This window comes from Bubalus bubalis, chromosome 21 (assembly GCF_019923935.1).
Source record: "Bubalus bubalis isolate 160015118507 breed Murrah chromosome 21, NDDB_SH_1, whole genome shotgun sequence".
NCBI lineage: Eukaryota > Metazoa > Chordata > Mammalia > Artiodactyla > Bovidae > Bubalus > Bubalus bubalis.
Genome location: NC_059177.1, coordinates 23058130 through 23081037, shown reverse-complemented (window position 1 = coordinate 23081037; position 22908 = coordinate 23058130). Strand labels below are relative to the sequence as shown.

General features: G+C 42.6%; 1 protein-coding gene across 5 annotated transcripts in view; it reads right to left on the bottom strand.

Annotated features, from left to right (window-relative positions):
- The window catches only part of CRBN (cereblon), a 405868-nt gene that overhangs the window by 1110 nt on the left and 381850 nt on the right, over window positions 1-22908 (bottom strand). The window contains exons 5-14 of one of the 5 annotated variants that reach the window (XM_044934064.2): window positions 22521-22638; window positions 17006-17118; window positions 16195-16397; window positions 15207-15356; window positions 10626-10785; window positions 4325-4387; window positions 3306-3390; window positions 2564-2679; window positions 2188-2252; window positions 1183-1314 (exon numbers count right to left, since the gene is read on the bottom strand). In XM_044934064.2, coding sequence (XP_044789999.2) covers window positions 1183-1314; window positions 2188-2252; window positions 2564-2679; window positions 3306-3390; window positions 4325-4387; window positions 10626-10785; window positions 15207-15356; window positions 16195-16397; window positions 17006-17089 — 1058 coding nt within the window. In that variant the 5' untranslated portion in view covers window positions 17090-17118; window positions 22521-22638. Of the gene's footprint in view, window positions 1-1182; window positions 1315-2187; window positions 2253-2563; window positions 2680-3305; window positions 3391-4324; window positions 4388-10625; window positions 10786-15206; window positions 15357-16194; window positions 16458-17005; window positions 17125-20523; window positions 20673-21321; window positions 21431-22520; window positions 22639-22908 lie in introns of those variants that run through there. The other 4 variants (XM_044934065.2, XM_006074591.4, XM_025272595.3 and 1 more) reach the window with 4 other exon arrangements.

The window sequence follows — 22908 nt, the reverse complement described above, 5'->3', positions numbered from 1 at the left end:
TTAATAATATAGGTTTCTTTATACAAACTGCTGGTTGCCAGGAACACATTGTAAATCGTAGCAGCATTTTCTTAGTTGTTTTGCATTGAAGTCAAGTTAGGAAATAACAATCACATGTAGAAATACACACTTCTTCTCTGAGTTAAAACTGGGGATGGAAGAGGTTAAGTGTTTCTCTCACATAAGATTTAATAACTGCTTTTCTAAAAGAAGAATGGTTTTGCCACATAATTTAATAAAAATATAAGCCTTGGCATTAGAGGAAAAAAAATCCCAAACAAACAAACCAGAAGTCACCCAAACCATGTAATGAAACTTTTTTCAGGGATCCATATTTACTATTTCTATTAACCAGTTAATTCTACTGTTAGTCCTTAAGAATGCTATCACGTAAGATTGGCCAGTCCAAATGGTATGGTTCTAGGTCCAGAATAACAAATACAGCCACTAAGCCCTGCTCAGCTTGCCTCTTTCAAAATAAAAAGGCTGAGCCAGCGTTATTGGCTGCAGGGATCCCACAAGTTCTCAGGTAGTGTCGTAGGTCCCACAGTCATACTTTGAAGGTCAATAGGCTAAGCCAAAAAAACCAAAGCCTACAAACTTGAAGAAAAGCTGGATTCTGCAGGTTTTGTGTCTATCACTGCTTGGGTAACAGTCGCTAATTTTACAAATTATAAAATACAGATATACAGTGGACCCTTGACCAACACAAGGGGTAATCCACCTATTTTTTATAGTTGGTCCTTGTATCTGCAATTCATCTCTGCATCTAACAATTCAGCCAACACAGATGCAGCCAGTATTGTAGTATTTTACTACTGAAACATCCCTGCACCTAAGAGGAAAGTGGAAATGAGCGGTTCAAAACCATGCTGTTCAAGGGGTCTAGTTTTACTGGTTCATGAAACAGTTGATATTTCACTTTCCTGTCAGCTCATTCTGAAGGGGTGTGGATCAACGGTACAGTTGATTTAAGAACTGCAGCAGCCACCTGACTACATTCAATGAGACTGTGCAAGAGTAACTTTTTCTAGCCACTCGTGAAATGAACATTTAAATAGCTATTTATTTCATTGCCTATTTCTGATGATAAATTCTAGCAACTCTCCTTAATACTCTTTTGAGCTTTACTGCTCAATTAAGGCACACACACAAACCCAAAAGGGGACGCCACTGCATTACCCAGGAAACCAGCTGTGGTCTGTAGAAGGCCGGCCGATCAGGTTCAAGTTGCAGGCCTTGTACACGGTAAGCGTCTCGTGCACGTACCCGTGAGGGTTCACATACGCTGCCATCGGCCCACATAAAGACAAACTAGAACAGAGAGTCAGCGGAGTCAAGATGGGGAAATCCAACAAAGTTCACCGAGAAACGGGATGAAAGAGCTATATAGTGCAGTTAAAACTAACCAGAGGCTGGCAGCCCAATTTTATTTGGTGTATGTTTTCCCTTGTGGCTCAGCTGGTAAAGAACCCGCCGGCAATGCGGGAGACCTGTGTTCTCTCCCTGGGTTGGGAAGATCCCCTGGAGAAGGGAAAGGCTACCCACTCCACTATTCTGGCCTGGAGAATCCCATGGACCGTATATGTATAGTCCACGGGGCCGCAAAGAGTCGGACACAATTGAGTGACTTTCACTGGTTTTCCTGATGACAGAAAGGAAAGTAGGACTTGTTTTTTTAATCTTCTTCAAGATACACACTGTAATATACAGGGAGCTCAAGCTGCCCAAAAAGGGTGAGAGGGGAAGTCCAATAAAAGGTTCCATGTGGTCGTTCTTGGGCATCTGAGTACTGTGCAAACAGTACTGTGTATCACACAGCATCAGTACCTGTCCAGAAGCATGTCCTGCGAAACTCTGACCCTACGTGGTGAAACTGATATCTGAGTGAAGTAGTGCATAGAACCCTGTAGGTACTGAGAAAGATAAAAGTTGATCGATTTTTAACAAGGTTGGGGTGCTGGGGAGGTTTTCCTTCCCCAGGCTCGCTCATTGCTGTGAATAATCCCGTCCACAACCACTGCTGTTCTGGCACCCAGGCAAGAGCCCGTATTTCATTTGCTGAGTATTTGTAATTTAATGGAGGGAAAAATACGGAAAACAGAAATACAGTCTTGGCTGTTGTTCTGTTAGGGCAGTTGGGAAAATGTACTCAGATGTGTACTAAAAATGTAATAAAGAGCTCACCTGAATATTTCATTTTTGGTTGTTATTTCTGTTTCTTGACATTGTTTACAGCAAAGTGACGTACACTAAAATATTTAAGAGAAAATTAGTGGGGGAAATGCTCCAAAGTGTTGATTAACTATAATTTTAAAGATGGAACAAGGAAGACACAAGCTGACATATTCACTAAACTAATGACCCTCTAGGATACATAGAGGAATGCAAAACAATTTTTCTCTCTTATGATCTCAAATGAAATGTTTAAATAATCCTTTTTAATGCAAACCACAATTAGTTCTATTTCCATGACTACATGACTCGACACCCTACAGACAGCCTTGTTGGTCCCAACAATGCAACTCCCCCAACCCCAGACCAACAGACGTTCATTACTCACTTTATTCATAATGTCTAGTTCACAGCGAAGTCGTTGGATTGCACTACCGATTTTAAGGAGCTGAATTCGTAATACATCATCAATAGGAAGACAAGCAGCTACTCTGTAAGAAAAATCTTAGAGACAGGATAGGTTTTTTCAAACTTATGAAGCAGATACGTATCACATAACTTATGAATGAATGCCGTAACATCCTTTTCAAATAAACCCTTCCCAGAGAACACACTTCACACAGTTATAAACAATACTAACATGTATCAGCTCTCAAGTGTGTATATATATATATTTCTTAAGGATGTAACTTCTTTTCCCGTACTTGTTTTTGTAAATGTCTTATACATGAAATCAAACCCATGTTATTAAAAGTCACTTACTTACTAAGAGACTAGAAAAATAGTTAAATTGTACCTAATTGACAGTTATGTAAACACAACAGTAAGTCTTGGAACTAAGGTCACCTTTAAAGGCACCCTGAAGACCAAGGAAAGGAGTCTTTATACCCAGATAGCACTTCTGGATGCAAGCTATTTACTGCAACCCGAGCCTTTTATGCCTAAAATAGGAATGCTCAGAATTTAAGACCCTTGTTACAATTAACTAAAAAATACTCATTTGTTTTTTCTGTAATTCATGAAAACAAATGCTTTTTCAGGATAATAAAAACAGTTTTTGTTTCACTAAACAGAAAACTTACAAAACAATTTTAGTAAAACATCACAGGAAGAAAGCTGATTTTTCATACCTATTGGATTTGAAGGAAGAGAATCTTCTTTGAGATTTTCATCCCATTCGCGTAGCTGTTTCTTGATTCTATCCATTAAGGTTTCCTTGTTTGAAACGAGCCATAGTAAGGGTCACACACTTTCTACACTTCACTGTCAGCTTTTCAACTCAATAAATCTAACATATTAGTAGCAATGTAAGTAGTTACTATCTAGTGAAGTTCCAGTATATACGCGTCTGTTTTCTTACACAGAAATGATTGCACCCCCTGCTTAGCCCAGCACAAGGCTGGCTTTCCAGCCTCTCTCCCCTGGGTCTGGCTTCTCAAGGGCCTCTCTCCTTCCTCTCCAGGAAAAAGTTGCACTAGCAGCTGCTACCTGCACACCTCACCTGGTGCCTGTTTACCACATCAGAGTGCTCACTATCTTTTCGCAAGTGGATGTAAAAAATACTCTGGTCTATTATGTACTTGTAATGCCTCTTAAGCTGCTGAAGAGCAGAGTGAACCGTTTCCTTTGGTGCTGCCCATGTGCTAAGCGCTCACAACCTACCAGTTCAGTAAGCCCAGAGCTCCAGCTCCTACATTCTGTGAACTATCCCGACAGTATCTTACTGAATTTTTCAAGCCGTCATGATGCCTAATATAAAAAGTTTGAACTGCAAAAGCACTATTGTATACATCAATTAGTACACTAAAAGCAGTAAATAGAAGTGGACATACCTGTTTATAAGAGAACTAAAACACTGTTAAGGGTTCTGTATTTTTCTAAATGTAACTATAACTTGACAACAAAATTTTAACTGCTTAATACCCCCAAAGCTGCCACAGCATCTTGTCCTGAAGTCAGAGCCACTATCCATGGACAGAAAACTAAAGGTCTATACGTTAGAAGTCAGGTCTGTCCGGCAGTATGACTGCTGCCTTTTCCCCTTGAGTGAATGGCACTAGTTCCAAAAATAAAATGGCACTTGTTTCATCTAATGAGCCTCATGACATGGCTTCCCCTGGAAGCAAAACTTTCAATGTAAGTTACTTACAGCATCATATAAGGAATACAGCCAGCGAGGCCAGGAAGTCAAATTTGCACAATGAAACTTTCTCTGAAAAGAAAACAAAAGTCACTTAAACACCACAGAATCAAGATCTTAGGGTAGAAGGAACCACATTTAAAAACTGATCTTGGCCCACAAAGACATTCTAATTTCAAAAAAGATGAAAAAGTTTGCAGAGAATCCCATAAGAGATGACTATATTTGACAAAGATGTTTTTACTTAATTCCTGTAAAACTTCAGTAACTGATGGCAAGACTCAATAAGTAAGATATTAGTCCTCAGAGTATATATTCAACGTGATACCAATGAATTGGAATTCAGAAGCAGTTTAAAGTTCATCTGAAAGAACAGATGTGTAAAAGCAACCAAGAAAATCGGGAAAGAGAAGTGTTACACGGAACAAAGACGCACTGCAGCAGCGCTGGGAAGAGCAACAGGTGGAAACAGCCCAGGCAGCTATCAACAGCAGTTCAGTGGGATACACTTACACTAGAGAGGTGCTACCCCTGACCCAAAGAAGCACAGAATATGAAGAATGATCACACTTCTCTATACACAGAACAAAGCCTGCACATCTACAGACATGTTTACCGTACAGAAGCCGCTCACTGACAGGGCGGCACACGACGGTGGGGAAGGGGCGCTGCGCCTGCAAGACCAGAGGGCGGCTTGGTGGCCACGCGAGTCGCTTGCTGCGTTAGGCCCAGCCCAGTCAGCAGTGTAAACGATGAAAATTACTTACCCAAGTCATCGAAACACTGCAACTTTTTGTTTCCTCATTTATCAAATCCTACTTGCTTGTAAGAACTGGAATGGAATGGTGAGCTTTTTCTAGATTCTGAGGCTTGTGAGCTCCTAATGGAAGATACACAACCACAAGCTTACAGTGTATGCTGGGAAACCATTCCTCTGCTCGAGGAGGTCTCTGCCTACACGACACACAGCCTACCATTTCAAGACGTCTCTTTCGTACATAAATACTACTGCTCTTACTGCTACTCTTATTATTACTCTGGAACAAGACAAAAACAGACTCTAATGTTCCCACGGATAAGGTAATAAGCAATAGTAGCCACACAAATCTTGAAAAGAGAAAAGCTGTGATGGGGTTAGTGGTCATATTTTTACTTACAAAATTACAAACTGTCAACAGTTACATAACAGCAGCCTGGTGGGGCATAAACAGACTGATCACAGAGCAGAAGAAAAAGTAAAAAACATGAATCCGGGCTATAAGGCAGCACAGGTGTGCTGAGTGAACACGGGGACCTTTCAGAAAACGGCAGAAGGACAATGTGCAGCTACCTGGATGGGTGCTGGGGTCACACCAAGAGAAACACACGGATCGACGCTTACACTCTGACGTCATTAAGAAAAAATAAAGTCAAAAGGAAAAGACGACACGTTTCTTTGATGAAGATTCCTTCACACAGGGAGGTATCGCTAGTTATGATTCAGAATACAGAAGTATTAAAAAAAAATTCAACTATATAACCACCAAAATACAGTTAAAAGACAAATATGACAAACGAAAATGTTTGAAACTAACTGCAGATAAAGGGATAAGCTTCCTTTACACACAGATAAGTGTGTAAAGAACTAGCAATAAACAGAGTGCGGGTGGAGACAATTCGAATTAAAGGAAATAAGACATGCTCTTAAACACAAAACATCACACGTCATTCACATTCAGAGAAATTCAAGTTAAACCTTCAACAAGCTCCTATATTTCACTTAACCAGATTAGCAAAAATTAAGCTGGATACTGTACAGCCTTAGTGAAACACCTGAGTACAGACTGGAACAATCTCAAGTAAGAAACTTTGAAAATACATGTCAACATTACAAATGCAGTTGCCCTGACATCCAGTAATCTCACTTCTCAAATACTGACCTATATGAAAGGTCATACATAACTAAGTCCAGGTCCGTCATTAATACAGAGAATACTGTGCAGCTTTCAAAATAAGAACTGCTCTGAAAACTAGAGACAGAAGAATCTCCTGCACTCTTAAAACAAGGTGCAGGACAGCATGGATCCTCCTACATACGAAACAGGAAAGAAGAATATTTATCTGTGTTTTACACAAACTCTGGAAGAAGACTGAGAAGCTAACCTGTGAGCTGCTGTTTGTGGGTCCCGCCCTTGAGTTATACTCAGTTCTTCCCTGCTCCATATGAGAAGCAGGAGCTTATGAATTTAGCGGAGACCAGAAAGCTGAGCTTCAGCCACTTTCTTATCTCGTTTCCACATTTACTTTTTTGTACTTCGTACTTCTTTTCTCATGAACGTGCAAGGGCTTTATAAATGAGCAAACAGTGTGGGCAAGAAGGCAGTGTCCTTAGAAACATATACACTGTATTCTAAGTAGGTTGAAACAACACTTTCCTCATTTTGAGAGAATTTCGCTATAGTAAACAGTGAAAAGAAAAAGACACTGTGAGAAGAGGGAATAAAGAAACAGAGTTTAAAGATCAAATCACTGAATGAGAAAGGTTTCCAAATATAAGTGGGTTTGGAAGAGCACTGCCTGATTATACTGGCCTAACTTCTCAATCCTTAGGGACAGTGTTCCCTTGTCAGAATGGAAGAGAACCGAAGCATAAATACTTTCATCATTTCAACTGTTTTGTTTTCAATGGCAAATGTTGAGAGGTTATGTACACAGTTTCAAGGTCAACTGAATACACTTCAGGAGGACTCCACTCCACTCCTAGATCCTTTAAGTATCATTTTCTGGTGGAAAAGTGGGTGGCAACCCGATTAGAGTGAATTATTTAAGAATCAACTAAGCTTCTCCCAGTTCTGGCCTCGTGAACGGCTTCTCAGACACAAAGACGCAAGAGGCCCCGCGGGGGGCCGTGGCAGGCGCAGCAGTCAGATGTGAGTGAACTCCACGGAGGGCTGCCCCGAGCCCCAGGTCGGCCTGAAGACAAGCGCTGTGACAAGTCAGCACCCTCTACAGGTACAGCAGAACGACCCCTGAGGCGGGTCCAGGGCCCCTGGAGTCGCCCCCAGTGCCTCCACCAGCCCTTCCCTGCACTCCCCGCCAGGCTGGCATGCCAGCAGGATGGCTCCCAGTGGGCTCTCTAAAGTGAGGCAGAGTCTGCAGGACGCCTGGAGCCCAAAATAGAGCGGCTGCTGTTTTTTCTTGGCCTAGTGATCTAGATCCAAATTTCAGAACCTAAGAAACTACCCAAAGTGTAAGCAACGGAACGATCAGAAAAAACACACAGATGAAGGCATCTGTAGCTCTGAACACCTTTTATATCTCGCTCATTCCTCAGCACCTTCAGTTTAATCCTCGGCAGTTCTGAACATGAAGAAAACTGAGGGCCAATGTTTGAGAATCCAGAATTACTGGAGAAATAAGACAACAGGCAGGTCAGAGGATCTGGCTCCCAACGCCTGACAGCCTGGCTGCAGAGGCCTACGTCTGAATTCAACACGAACAAGCTGAGGTGCTTTGGCCACAGAACAGGAAGGAGTTAATCAGTAATTCACACAAAAGATTTTTCACAAGTTGTGTTTGTCTAACCCAAGTTCAGGTTTAAAATGTCAAGATCCTACAGAGAAAACACAGAACTAGTTGCCCTGAGCACTTAAGTCAGGAATTAACTCCACAGACTCTCACTCTATCCTCACAACTGTGCCAAGAGGTAACTTAGGATTTTTAAATGGTTAAGAATTTTTAACAAAAAAATCTTGGTGTGGAAGAACTATTATATAAATAAAATACCTAATACCTCCTGGAAAATATCCAATGATTGAAACTCACAGCTATCTAAATCCTGAGAGACGATGTAATCCTGACACGGTGACCTCGCCACAGAGCATCTCAGCACCACCCAGCGCCAACACACTGCTGGGACTAAGTGAGTAAGAGAAAAATCTCCCACTGCGTTACTGGTCAAGTAAACATGACTTAAAGTTATGTAAAGCATCTGTATTGGGGACATCCCTGGTGGTCCAGAGTACAACTATACTCCCAACGCGGGGGGCCCAGGTTCGAGCCATTGTCGGGAACTTAGACCCCTCATGCTGCAACTAAAGATCCTGCACATGGCAATGAAAGGTCCTGCATGCCACGATTAAGACCCAGTACAGCTAAAGAAATAAAAAATTAGATTAAAAAAAAAAAAGCATCTGTATAAAGTCTGAAAACAAAAGTATTGCACAGCTATACAAAGTCACTGTGAACTTAAGCTGTATGGCGTTTAGTCGCTAAGTCATGTCAGACTCTGTGACCCTCACGGGCTATAGCCCGCCAGGCTCCTCTGTCCATGGGATTCTCCAGGCAAGAATACTGGACTGGGTTGCCATTTCCTCTCTAGGGGAGTCTCTCCAACCCAGGGTTTAAACCCTCATCCCCTGCATCTACTTCTGCTTTACTGACTATGCCAAAGTCTTTGACAGTGTGGATCACAACAAACTGTGGAAAATTCTTCAGAGATGGGATACCTTACTTGCCTCCTAAGAAATCTATAGGCAGGTCAAGAAGCAACAGTTAGAACTGGACATGGAACAACAGACTGGTTCCAAATTGGGAAAGGAGTACATCAAGGCTGTATATTGTCACCCTGCTTATTTAACTTACATGCAGAGTATGAGAAATGCTGGGCTGGAAGAAGCACAAGCTGGAATCAAGATTGCCGGGAGAAATATCAATAACCTCAGATATGCAGATGATACCACCCTTACAGCAGAAAGCAAAGAGGAACTGAAGATCTCGATGAAAGTGAAAGAGAAGAGTAGAAAAGCTGGCTTGAAACTCAACATTCAAAAAACAAAGATCATGGCATCTAGTCCCATCACTTCATGGCAAATAGATGGGGATACAATGGAAACAGTGACAGACTTTATTTCATTGAACTCCAAAATCACTGCAGATGGTGACTGCAGTCATGAAGTTAAAAGATGCTTACTCCTTAGAAGAAAAGCTATGACCAACCTAGACAGCATATTAAAAAGCAGAGGCATTACTTTGCCAACAAAGGTCCATCTAGTCAAAGCTATAGTTTTTCCAGTAGTCATGAATGGATGTGAGAGTTGGACTATAAAGAAAGCTGAGCACGAAAGAACTGATGCTTTTGAACTGTGGTGTTGGAGAAGATTCTTGAGAGTCCCTTGGACTCCAAGGAGATCCAACCAGTCAATCCTAAAAGAAATCAGTCCTGAATATTCATTGGAAGGACTGATGCTGAAGCCGAAACTCCAATACTTTGGCCACCTAATACGAAAAACTGACTCATTTGAAAAGACCCTGATGCTGGAAAAGACTGAAGGCTGGAGGGGAAGGGGACGGCAGAGGATGAGACGCTTGGATGGCATCACCGACTCAATGGACATGAGTTTGAGCAAGCTCCTCAAACTGGTGATGGACAGGGAAGCCTGATGTGCTGCAGTCCATGTGGTCGCAAAGAGTCGGACACGACTGAGCGATTAACTGAACTCCTGCACTGGAAGGCAGATTCTTTACCGCTGAGCATTACCTCAAATTAGGACCCTAGGATAATCTACATCAAAATTAAAACCTTCAGTACTCGACGAAGAGTAAAGGATGATTTGTACAGGAGTCTTCAGGTTACTATAGAAACTGTCTTTCCGGATTTTTAAAAGACATATCTCAAAACGCAATTTTAAATTTAGACACTAGAAATTTTTTTCCTTTAGGGAGAAATCATAAATATTAGGTATTTTATACTCAAAACTGATACATCTCACAGATAAGTACAAACAAGTTTCACTGGTATCTGTCCTACAAGAATGATCTAGTCAAAAGGATATACACAGGAATTAAGGCCCTAGAGGCAATACTTTTAAAGAGCGCCTAGTCTCAAGCCAGTTTTGGTGATGTCCATACTGTTGCACAAAAACAGCTTCCTTTCAGAAGCCCACAAGGAGGTAGCAACTTCGACTGTGTCCTCTCCCACACTCTCCCCTGAGTCTAGGTGCTTATGACTCAAGAGCCATGTGCCTCCTGTGACCAGTCTAATAAGCGTTTCCTGCAGCATTTAGAACCACAGCGAAGTAATTCATAACTTACAGGCATAATAGCTGGAATACCTCACAGTATTGTAACATTTTACTTGATTTTGCAAACTGCTCTTACATAACAGCTGCCTATGAAATTTTAGAAACTCCGGCTATGAACAAATGCAACTCTAGTATTGCTCAGATGCTGGGCAAGGAATCATGAGAGCTCTTGGTGTTTCTCTCTTTAAACAGGAAAAAAGCAACCTGTCTTTGCTTTTTGAACATGCATAAAAAAATTAGTGTCTCACCTTCTGGTATTTCTGCCACCATTTATATGAACACTGGTCTTCCCATGAGACAGGTTTTGAAGGAAATATCCGGCACTTATTGAGGGATTCTAATTGAACTGCAGACATGGTCGAAGGCAGCACACACTCGGGAAGAATCTGCACCTTCGCCTGCTGGATTCTACAATACAGAGAACCAGGCATGGTGTTCATTAAAATAAAGAGAACCAGGCGCGGTGTTCATGTTTAGGATAAACCAACTCTAATCACTACGTTTCTAACCATTATGGGCAGCTTCAAGTACTAAGATTTTCAGGGTTTTCTTTTATTAAACATATTCATCAAATCCTGATATTAAGATACAAGAAATTTTCAAAAAATATTGTATTTCATAAATCATACCAAAGTTAAAACCAAAGGTAACCAAAGATTTTTCTATCTCACTGTGGAATGGAAAATGCTATTTCTACATTTCAGACAAAGCCTGTAAATGAAATCAAGTTAAAAAAATCAGTATACCACCAACCCCTGATGTGCTGATACTTCTATAAAAATTTCTCATTCTTGGACACCCCACCCCTCCCCTCCCCTCACTTCTTTATGTTGCCTGACTCTTACATCTATCCCTTCTCACGAATCACCTATCCTAAGAAGTAGGTAGGTAAAGGAAGAGAAAATCAAGAACCCTTTTACATAGATAAGACCTGTAAAAGGGATAACCCTTTTACATGGAGAACTATATGTAGCCTTGTGTCTCTGTGCGTTCTCATTCCTAAAACATTTACCCTGAATATGCAAAGAATCAAAATCCATATTATCTTTAAAAATTATTTCTGCTCATATAGTAAAGTCATCATTCAACAATGCTACTTGAGAATATCATAACTGCAAGTTTCTTCTCATGAATTAACGCCAAAAAGGCTGTACGTCCAAGCCACTGTCTTATGAGGCACTGAAAGAATTATCTCCTATTGTAACTTTTCAAATGCAGAAAGTATCAATAATCCAAATGCTGGAACAAAAAACACTATCAGTTGGAAGAAGTCAAATATATTACAAGTCTCTGCTTCACTATTATCCATGTTCAGGAGGTCTAAAGTGGTCTTTCATTGTGACCACTGTCTCAATCCACAAAAACTTATGACACTTTAATACTTCTTCTGATTTATTAAATGAAAATAGCTAAACGTGTCTGAAAATATGTAGGTTTACTGTCATGATAATATTAGACACACTCCACTCACTTCATTTCTTTCCTGCAAGCTCAAATTTAAGTCTACATGACTTTGGAAAATGGTAACATAAATCTGACTATGTTCAAATGTTCTTACATTATCAGAGGTCATTAAAAACAAAAACAACTCAATAATCATGTTTTCCTCACCTAATTCTTAAGATTTTATTATGATACAAACATTAATGCTACACAAACATCAGCTTAGAGATGGTTTTAATAATTAGTGTAAATCGCCTCAAAGGGTGAACACTGCCCTGTCTCCCTCTGTGAGGCACCCCCAGGGTCTGCTGCACACACGGCTGCTGCTTCTTCCAGCAGCTGGGTTTTGGTTTTAACATAAACTAGTTTTGTTTCTTCCCAACCTGTTTGTGGCAGCTGTTGTGGCAGTTATTATAGCTACATAATCTATATAAATATTTTTTGAAGTGGAAGGAGCTCTATAAAAAATTTTACTCAAGCATAGTTGATTTACAGTGCTGTGTTCATTTCTGCTCTACAGCGAAGTGATTCAGTTGTATATGTATATACGTTCTTTTTCGTGTTCTTTTCCATTATGGTTTATGACAGGTTATTGAATATAGTTCCCTGGGCTATATAGTAGAGCCCTGTTGTTCTGTAATTTATGTAAATACTATGGTAACCGGGAAAATAATTACAAAATTAAAACTGCTTTAATGAAACACTAGCTTGAGACCAAAAAATGCTTTCAAATCAGGTTCGGACAATTCTAATAGGGAGAAAAGTGCATGAATCTGGAAGGTTTCTGTGCTCATCAAAGCCCTTGTGAGTATCTTCGGAGTCTCTAAAGAAAAACTACAGGTATGCACTGCAGATAGATGACGCGGTGAAAGCAACTGATGCAAGACAGACTGTCAGCTCTATCTGCAGACCCAACATAAAGACAGTACCTGTCTTACCATCAGTGTAAAACGAATGAAGGGGCTTTTACATATTTTAAGTTAAAATAAAATGTTTAGGATATATATGTATGTATTTTTATGAGTTCTAGTTTTAATCACCTTTTTGACTAAAAATTACTCACCTCAATTATGATAAGTACAAGGGCTTCTTTTGAAACTACAAATAGAGTATTAATCTCCCCTTCCTCTCTACAGGTAAGAAATACTCAGGAATTTCTAAAACAGTCCTACAGAGATGCAATGATACATTTCTACTTTTTTATTCACTTTTCAAAAAAAAATTCGATCTGTTCAGAAGATGCCAAAGAAATACAGACACGATGTGGAAGGGTCCGCAGGCAGCAGCATGCCTGTATATGTGACGAGTCTTGATAAGACAAATCACTACCGTCTGGTCCTGCATTACAGACACAAGGAAACCGGCCTGAGCTGCAGATATGCAAGGGACGGATTCTGGTTTGGTGGGAAGAGCACTGGTTTGGAAGTTGGGGGCCTAGAACTCACCAGTGGTGCCCACGAGCTGCACAGCTTTGGGCAAACTTCTTATCTCCATCACACTCAGGTTCCCTTTCTGAAAAAAGAGGGGCTTGCACCACATCCTCTCTAGTCTCTGCCACCTCACCATTCCCACTGAAGGTAGTCATAGGGCCAGAAGGGCAGTGGACCCAGAGAATTCTCACTCCGTGGAGGTCTTTTAAGACAGACATTTTTGTGAAAGCCGTGGTGGTGGGTCTAAGGAATACTAGGCCCCTTCCCAGTCCTGTCCCGCCTCATGAGTTTGATGCTAATCTCTACTTGAGTCCAACGCACATCTGTTTACTTGCTTTCAGAGTCAAGGCTCTGTTGCCATCTTGTGTTCAAACTAATTTTCCACAATCACAAGTCACTGATGTCGACAGCCTCAGAAATATACTTTTCCCCAAGTCAATTTGCTATTATGGTTTCTGGAATATAGTACTCACAAATATTCAAAATTTTATAAGCACAAAGGTAGGAAGTACTTTTAAAATGGAACTGTCAGTAAAGTGCACAGCACAAACAGCTTGCTGTCTCAGCACAGGGCCCTCAGGGGGATGCTCCCTCATCCATGGACACTGATGGTCCCAACTGCAGAACACACAGGAGTCGCATCGACTGGCCTGAGCAGCCTGCATCCTGAGGGACAGACACACACACGCCACTGACGACCTGTGCTCAGCGCGGTGCGAGTTCCCGGAGCGAGTGCTCTAGGGAGCACCAGGCGGGAGCACGGACCCCACGGGCTCTGGCACTCCACCCCTCCTGCTCCTATGCTCGCTCAAGCCCCGAAGGGGGGCTGAATACACTCACATTTATGAATGCCCACTATGTGGAAACACGTAAAAGTTACTGCCCTCCACAGTTCATATTCTTAAATCTTAAAAAAACCACCACCACCCTCTGAACGTTCTTGATTTCAGAAGACATTACCTGTCCAACACAGAGGTCTGACAAGACTTTCAACTGTGACTACAGATAAAGAGACCAATTCCCTAAGGCTGGGAGGACCCAGGAATTTGGATCTTTCTAAGACTTCACTAGTGATTCACTGGTGATTTATATGTGCCAGAGTTAAGAACCATTCCTATAAAGGAAACACACAGTGATGAGGACAAATGCTCTGTGGTTTTTTTGGAGGTCTGCAAAGTGAACTGCATTTTTTAAAATGAGGTGTTCCTTAAGGGATACCTTAAGGAATGAGGTATTCCTTCTTCATTAAGGAATGAGGTATTCCTTAAATCTGTGGGAAAAAAAAAAACCCCTAACATGAGAGTCACACCAAAATGGAAGTGCTAAACAGAACACTCAGAGAATTTCCCAACTGTATAAGGCACAGGGGTGACAAGCACTTCCTGACCACTTAGTAAATATATGATCCACTGCGATGAGAGAACATTTGCAGTGAGAGAACATTTGCGGTGGAGATGGGCACGCAGGGTACATGGTCTCCAACACCCAGACAGAGCGGGTGGCAAGCGTGACCACCGCAGCCCTCGCAGCCCCCGATGCTGCACACAGCTCGCAGAGCCCTGACTTCCCACCCTTCCCAATCTGAAGAGAGGTCTTCGATCCCAAAGAAGCCCTGTCCCAAATGACACTGCCTGTTGGGGATACATCAGTGCTCCGAAACCTAGTGGGGCATCAGTCACCTGGACATCAACAGAAAAGATGCTGCGGCCTCCTCCCCGACTGGTCGCTCTCTAGGGATGGGAGGAAGGGCAGGAACGCAAATGTCTGTAGTTTTACTGCCCAGGTCACTATGATGCACAGCAAAGTTAGAAACCCTAGACTGCACTTTCAAAGGGAAAAGAACAACTAGTTAAAAGCTATAAAATGTGAACGTCAGCAAAACAGACAAAATATAAGAAAACGACTTCATTTTATGATGTTTGAGGAGTTTTAAGATAGACAGACAGTGTTTCTTACCCGTCTGACTGTGTCCTGATCTCAAGGACTTTGAATCTCTGTCTTCCGATTGCTTTCACTTTCACAACCTCGATCCCAAAATCCTGTTCTTCTCGGTAGGCATATATCTCTGCTGTTGTTCCAAACTGTGCTTCCCTTTCCTGTACATTACTTCCAAGGTAAATTTTTAAAAGGAAACAGTTTTAAACATTTAATTTTCAAATATGCAAAGTTGACAAAAGCAATACACATGGGAAAACAATTTATAGCAATCATTCTCGCTGCAAAGCTATTTAATTTTATTTATTTTAGAATCACATGGGGAACTGAGATATATAGAGAGGGCCTCAGGAAGTACGATTAGAGCCCAGTAGCAGAAGAACAGATTTCTAGTCATTGAAAATAACCCACAGCTGACAGGGGTTAAACTGTCATTTCCCAAGCTAAACATTCTTTTATTCACCAGATCATCCTTTCTGCCGCTTATCAGCAGCTCTGCACTGGGCTGAGGAGGGAGGGGAGTGGGGACTTCCTGTATCAACTTCCTGCCCCCACCACTGATTTCCTCTAGTTCTCATGGGACACTTGACACTTAGCTTCAACTTACCACTTGTCTACAAGAGGACAACTTGGGAATTTGGAGAGACAGAAAATAACTAATCACTCCTTTGCAAAAACCATCCTTTACAAACAGTGTAAAAGCCCTCTTTTTCTTGAAGACAGCGCTTGAAAATAAGGTTCTAGAACTGTTCTTCATTATCTATTAATGATTTGAAAACTTTCACATACCAGAAAGTTAACTGTGTGTGAAAGTTAAAGCTTGACTTAGATGGTAATGATCACAGCAAAATATTCCAACTTCCACTTCCAAGCTTTTTATGAGAGTGTTTTACTTCACAGCCTTGTCCCAACTTCTGTGCAGGCAAAACAGTAGTCAGTTTTGCCTTAAAACCACCTCTTCTGTGAGTGCACAACAGAGTGTTAAAGTCAGCTCACCCTAAGATTTTACCTGTATGCAAGCACTGCGAAGGTTCTGTCCTTCTGAATTAAGTTCCGCACCATACTGACTTCCTGAGGGCTGAAGAGCTGGAGAGGTAGGGTCTGCCCGGGGATCAGCGTCATCACCACCTGCGGCAGCACTGGGATCACCGGGCAGCTGTCGTCGTCGTGCAGGGTCCTGCCGTGGAACTCCTCCATGTCGGAGCCCAGGTACTGCAGGGGGGCGCACAGGTTCAGTCGTCACGGACAGCAACAGAACACAAGCTCAACAGGCTACACACAAACGGACATGAAGAAACATACGTGGAAGGTACACCTGTGTAAATAATAAATCTGCCGGATCGGCGTCCCACAGGAAAATCTGTGACTCCTGGAAACAGAATTCTCAATTCCTTGTGAAGAATCTCATATACAAATTAAAGAGCATCTTTTAAGCTCAAAACATTTGATTTTGACTAAGCTCGACATCTCTATGTCTGAAAAGTATAAACGACAAGTATAAAATGCTAGTATGTTAAATAACACCCTGGGATCCTGCGGTACAGACAATAAGCAGTACTTTAACCGTTCTATTACTAGCCAAGATATAAGGAGGGTGCCAAGTGTGCAAAGAATTACTTGTAATAGATAAAGTACCAAACTGCTTAAAAATTAAAGCTTAACACTATTTATCAGTGGGCAAGAAGCCCACATCCTCATCCACGATTTCAAGCGTGAGGTAATATCAGGTAATGCTAAAAGCAGTCATTCATTTTCAAGAACTCTTATCTACAGTTACATGTACACATCTCTCATACTAGATCTAATACAAAGTTACATACTGTATGTGATGTCGGCAAACTAGTGTCAAAATTTATGATGTTTGGTTTCTTGGGTTCTTTGATATCCTGGTCTTCAACTTCCATTTCAATTTCATCTTCTTCCTCTTCCTCTGCTGTAAAAGTACAGTATTATAAGCAAAAAAACAAAAAACAGGGGAATGGAGATATAAAAGCTACGTTCCCGTTCAAATACATAATTCCTTCTTAGGGATTCCAGGCCCGTGGGAAGAGGAGTTCTTACGAACACCATCCACACTTGGGAATCTCGACAGTACTGTGAAGAGGAGGCCAGAGGGGGCGTCTAGGCTGAGTCTGGCTCTAACTATTTCTTTTAAACCAATGTTTAAGTTTAGAATAGTTTAAGACTTACAGAGAAGTTGCAAAGATGGTAGAGAGTTCCTTATACCTCACACCTGTTTCTCGAGAGGTACCATCTTAATTAGCGTGGCACACTTGCCATAACCAGGGAATCAGTGTGGGCACAGCACCATTAACTAAACACATTCTATTTGGATTTCCTGAGTGGTTACCGACTACGCTACCTCTGTTCCGGGACCCTGCCCATGACACCAGGTCACATTCGGTCGTCAGGTCTCCTCAGCCACCTCTGGGCCGGGAGGGTCTCTCAGGCTTTCCTTGTTTTTGATGGCCTTGACAGTTTTGAGGACTATTGGTCAGGTGCTTTGTAGAATGTCCCTCAAGTCAGAATTTTCTTGGGGAGGAAGCCCAGGGAGGTGAAGAGCCATTTTCATCATGTCTTATCAAGGGTGCACACTACTGGCGTGCCTTAGAACTGCTGAGGCTGACCTGGATCACCTGGTGGGGTCGTATTGGCCAGGCTTCTCCACTGGAAAGCTCCTTTCCCCTCTTTTCCACACTGTACTCTTGGGAAGCAAACCACGAGGCACAACCCACATCTAAGGGGTAGGGATTGTGTCCCACTTCCTTGAAGGGTGACCACCTGCATAAACTATTTGAAATGCTTCTGCACAGGAGACGGAGCTCTTCTCCCTCACTAGGAGCTGATTCTGACACAGCAGACAATTCATCCCACGCGATGAAACCTTAGTTTCCTCATTTGAAAAATGACAGACACAAGCAAGACAATCTCTATAACGTTTTTTTAAGCATTTAAAGCGTTTCTAGAGAAGACAGGAAAGAAGGAAAGAGGAAGGGACTAAAAAGCAAGCAAGCTCCTAAATAAACTTCTAAATAGATAAAATGGCTTTGCAAAATAGTTACTTTCTGCTGTGCATATCATTATTTAAATCTAACCACCTCCAGCTAGGTTCCTGACAAGAAAATATAAATGTTTTTCAATATGGCAACTGCTTTGGACTTTCTATTAATTCCTACAAAGTCCTTAGATATAAGGGTTTGTCAAAGAGAACAACCTAATTATTTCAACTTAAATTCAAATGTTCAGTGATTTAACACTGCATACAAAATTTTCCTAAGAACAAAAAAATTCAACGAGACCAAGAGATAACAAAGAAAAATCTAAACCGATGACAAAAATATACTGCATCTACTTCCTTGCATTCACAATTCTGATGGCATGGCTTTCATCGTGCTCTTTTGACACTTTACTGCTCTATTATGCAAAGTTTTAAAGGTCAACTTTTAGCTCAAAGGCTAGAACTCTTAATTTTTAAATTTACATTTTAACTATTCCAACTTCATTTCAAAATGATTTCCTTTATATAAACTAGCCTTTCTCCTATATATGGCTGAAACCCACTTCCTCCTACTTGGCTGTTTATGTATTATTTTATGCTTTTTTTTTGGCTGGGACAGATTCTTCAAATCTTAAATATTAAGCAACTACTTAAGCACTTAAAGAGAATTACTCTTCCAAACAACTCATACCCCACAGAAGTATGGACAAATGACTGTTTCTAAAAATAAGGCATACATGATTTGCAGGAGCATGACTACGGTACTGACAATCTCTCTGAGCCCCTCGTGCTCTCAATTTTTTTCGACAAAACACACCGTTCAGAGCTACCGGGGTGAAGTGTGATGACTCATCTCGTGCAGGAGCACCATGTGGATACCAACAGAACATCAGCATCTTCCCTAACACACTGGATTTGGCACGGATAGAGTTGGGCTGATGTCTCTGAAAAAACAGCTCAGCTCTTTGATCAAATTCAATTCAGCTAGGTTGCTTCCAGATGGACCACTGACTCTGATTCTAATCTATTTTCATGGAAAAGGTCCTTTCCATACAGCAGGGGCATGCCTTCAGTCTCTTCCTCCTCTGGCCCACACCCCTCCCAGTGGGCAAAGTCATCCTCCAAGCACAGCTTCCCTTAGGTCTGAAATCCACAACTGCTTCTCTCAATCCATGGAACAAACTCATGATCCCACTGGCAAGAGATGCAAGCTTTCCAACACTCCGCCCCAACCTACCTTCCAGGCCTTATCTTCTGTGAGTCTATCCTAGGTCATAATGCTTCTGGATGTCTGCAGTTCACTTCACAGGGCCTTTCCCCAGTCCTTCTCAGCCACAGTCAATCCCTCCCTCTGACGATTTACTTATCTGGCCTACATCACTGGCCTTCTGCTAGTTATATTTTCATGAACCATAGCTACATGATAAACTTCTTCAAGTATCAGACTGCATTATACCTCTTTTTACCTTCAGGATATATAACACACTTTCTGGCACACAGTGAAGTGACTCCGCTAAGTCTCAGTTTGGCTGATACGCCTCTTGCAAGGCAACTCCTGTCTACAGCATTCCATGGCAAAACTGTACAATTATTCCAGACTTTTTTTCTGCCCACTATTCCAACATAAGGCCAAGGTCTAAATTTTCACAAAACATAAAGGAAGAAGAATCCCGAATTTAATATCCCAGTTCTAAGTATCTAAAATTAGGCTTATTCTACCATGTACTTGAACTACAAGCCTAAGAACAGACCAAACACCGGCACGGCACTGGGTGTTTAAGAGACACCAGCTATGCAGACAGACAGATTTGACTAGGACTCCTGGCCCTGTAACTGTGTGACCTTGGACAAGTCACACACTAACCTGCCAATTCATTTCTCACGCACCAAGTCAGGACTACAACAGTGACGTGGGCAGGATAAAATGGGAAAATGCACGCAAAACGCCTGGGGCAGGGCCAGTGACACGGTAGCAATTAATAAATTAGTGGTCACTCTTATGGGGGGCGGGGGATGAAGTCCCAGAAAAGTCTGGGATGCTGGGAGGCCCCAGTCTCCCTCTTTCCCCACCCAGTTTCACGCCATTTCCTTGGAGCCAAGTTCTGGGCACACAGAGGATGGAGAGCACGGAGTCCCTGCCTTTGGGGACAGCCTCCTCCCTCCCCAAACCCTCGTCCCCATACTAGGGGGAGCCGAGCTGCATTAAGAAACACTACGGTTCCGGGCCCGCGGCCCCGAGCAGGTTCTGCCACCACCCGCCAGCCTCCCCGGCCCCGCCGCGCCCCTTGCGCCTCTGGCCTCGCCTTCTCCCGCTGCCAGGAACAGGCCCCAGACAGTTACCGGGAAGGAGCGGCAGGTGATTGCCCATGTTGTGCGCAGCGTCCTCCGGGTCTCCCTCGCCGGCCATGTCTGTTTACCCGCAAAGGAGCCTGGGACAGGGCGGCACCCGGGCCGCCGGGGGAGGGCCGGTGCAGCGCCGCTGTCGCTGCGCCCCGGGCCACAGCTCCCCCTTGCGGCGCCCGCGGGGAGGACAGCGCACTGGCCTGCCGGGAAAGGCAGGAGGGCCGGCACCGCGGGGACTCAGCGCTGTGTCAGCTGCCCTTCGTGCTCGCTGCGCTTGGTACAGAGCCCTCGCCTGTTCCCGTCCCTGATAGGACATTTCACACCCATACGGAAACAGGCTCAGATTCTTCAGTCTCCACCTTGCTCTTGACAAGGGAGACGGGAAGCAAATAGGAACCCATTTATACAGCCTTAGCTCCAATTCTTAAAATAAAAACTGTATACATGAAGACTGGGAAAATGCATGTTATTTCAAAGCCGGCTGGGTTATACCCGAGTTTCTTCACAACAATCAAAAGTAGTTTTCATATATCTTTTCCAAAATTAATAAGCATTGGTCTGAAACAAATACTAGAAATGATAAGAGAACAGAGAAAGGCCTATGATTGGCAAGTGAGATTGTCAATATAAAATAGCTTACTCGTTATTACTTCAACTAAAATGAGTCATTGTGTTACAAGAGAAATAAAAAATGGGGTTTTCCTAATAACAAAGGGAAGAGTGAATTGCAAAACAGGCCTGTAAGTTAAGCAACCCTCGTTTTAGGTTAACTTTCACTATTCACAGTGCATGTACCTAGACTTGCCCTTCACAAAAGAATTCCACAATCACTGTCTGAGTCTGTGTGAAGCATATATTCCACCGAGTCACCTGGCCTTCATGTTTGTTTAACTGGAGTGTAGCTGCTTTACAACGTTGTGCGAGTTTCTGCTGAAAAAGGAAGTAAATTAGCTATATTCGCCCACACTCCCCTGGAGCATTCTTCATTTCAGAAAGGTCATAGGCAATAAACCAGGAGCCCACCAAACCCAGTTACTTAGCTGCCTGATGCCACTTGTGGCCATTTTGAAATTTTGCAGAAGAAAGAAGAACGAAACACCTTCACTGCTTTGATCCTGCCCACTGAGCCCAGACCATGAGCCTGCCTATAAGACGGCTCCCCAGAGGCGGGCACAGTCTCAGAGGAACTAGCCTGTGGCGTTCCATCTCTGCCTGGCAACGAAGTAAAGCTACTTTTCCTTGTTCCTCCAAAACTCTGTCCGCATTGGTGCACAGAGGGCTATTTGGATGATGGACAAAAGCTTGATTAGTGTCTTTTCACTCTTTTCAGTGATGAAATAGAAAACCTAAACATGGTGAGGAGAAGGGTGAGAGGAAGAAAAAGCACTGCTCTGAAGAAAACAATGAATCGAACAGTTTAAAATACGTTTGTTCCCAAAGTTTGCTCGCTGAGAAGTTAAAAGCCGAAAAGCTCCTTGGGAGAGAGGCTGACGGATCCTTTCAGTGTCATTCCACCTTCTGTCCCCGAACACCGCTCTGTGACCTTGATCAATTCTTTTATGGCTTCTAGCCATAAAACATGATCAGTTTATCCATTTGCCAAATGAGAGTAGGCCAAGCAGTGTCTCAGGTTTGTTCTGGCTAATAATGGCTGTAGTATTCACGACAGCATTGCCTTTTATGATTATATATAACCACTACAGGTTATAGATTAATAACAGTTACATAGGATATACTGTCATGATGGGTTATTGAAAGTAAGATGGTCACTCTAGACAGGTGAAGGAAAATACAAGAGAGAATGATAGACCTATGAGAGAAAGGTGTGTGTGTGTGTGTGTGTGTGTGAGAGAGAGAGAGAGAGAGAGAGAGAGAGAGAGGGAAGGAGGGAGGGAGAAAGGTGATTACAAGTACACACGTATATATATTATCAGTCTCGGTTTATAGAATTATATAGGTCTATGATCTACAGAATTGCAAAGAACTGTGCTTACCTCCAACAGAAGTTTCTTTACCCAGGAAACATCTGGCCCCTAAACAAGGAAGCTCTGACCTTCCCGGGTCCTGCCCAGAGGTGGCACCAGCACCGTGCACCTGGGTCAACCAAGCATCCTGTGGGGAAGAGAGGACAGCTGTGAGCCTGGCGGGGTCAGCAGATGTGGCTGGAGAGGCACTCGCGCCTCTTTCTTCTTTTGTGCTCGGCCCCCGGGTCACTGCCGCTGCCATCTGTGCACCTTTCACTCCCCATTTGCCTCCTTTTCCTCGCCTTCATTCACATTCACCATCTGCTCCCGCATTCATTTCATCCCTCCCGACCCCCACCACCCCGAGTCTACCCAGTCATCCATAGCTATGTCTTTCAATAGGGGCAACAACAAATGA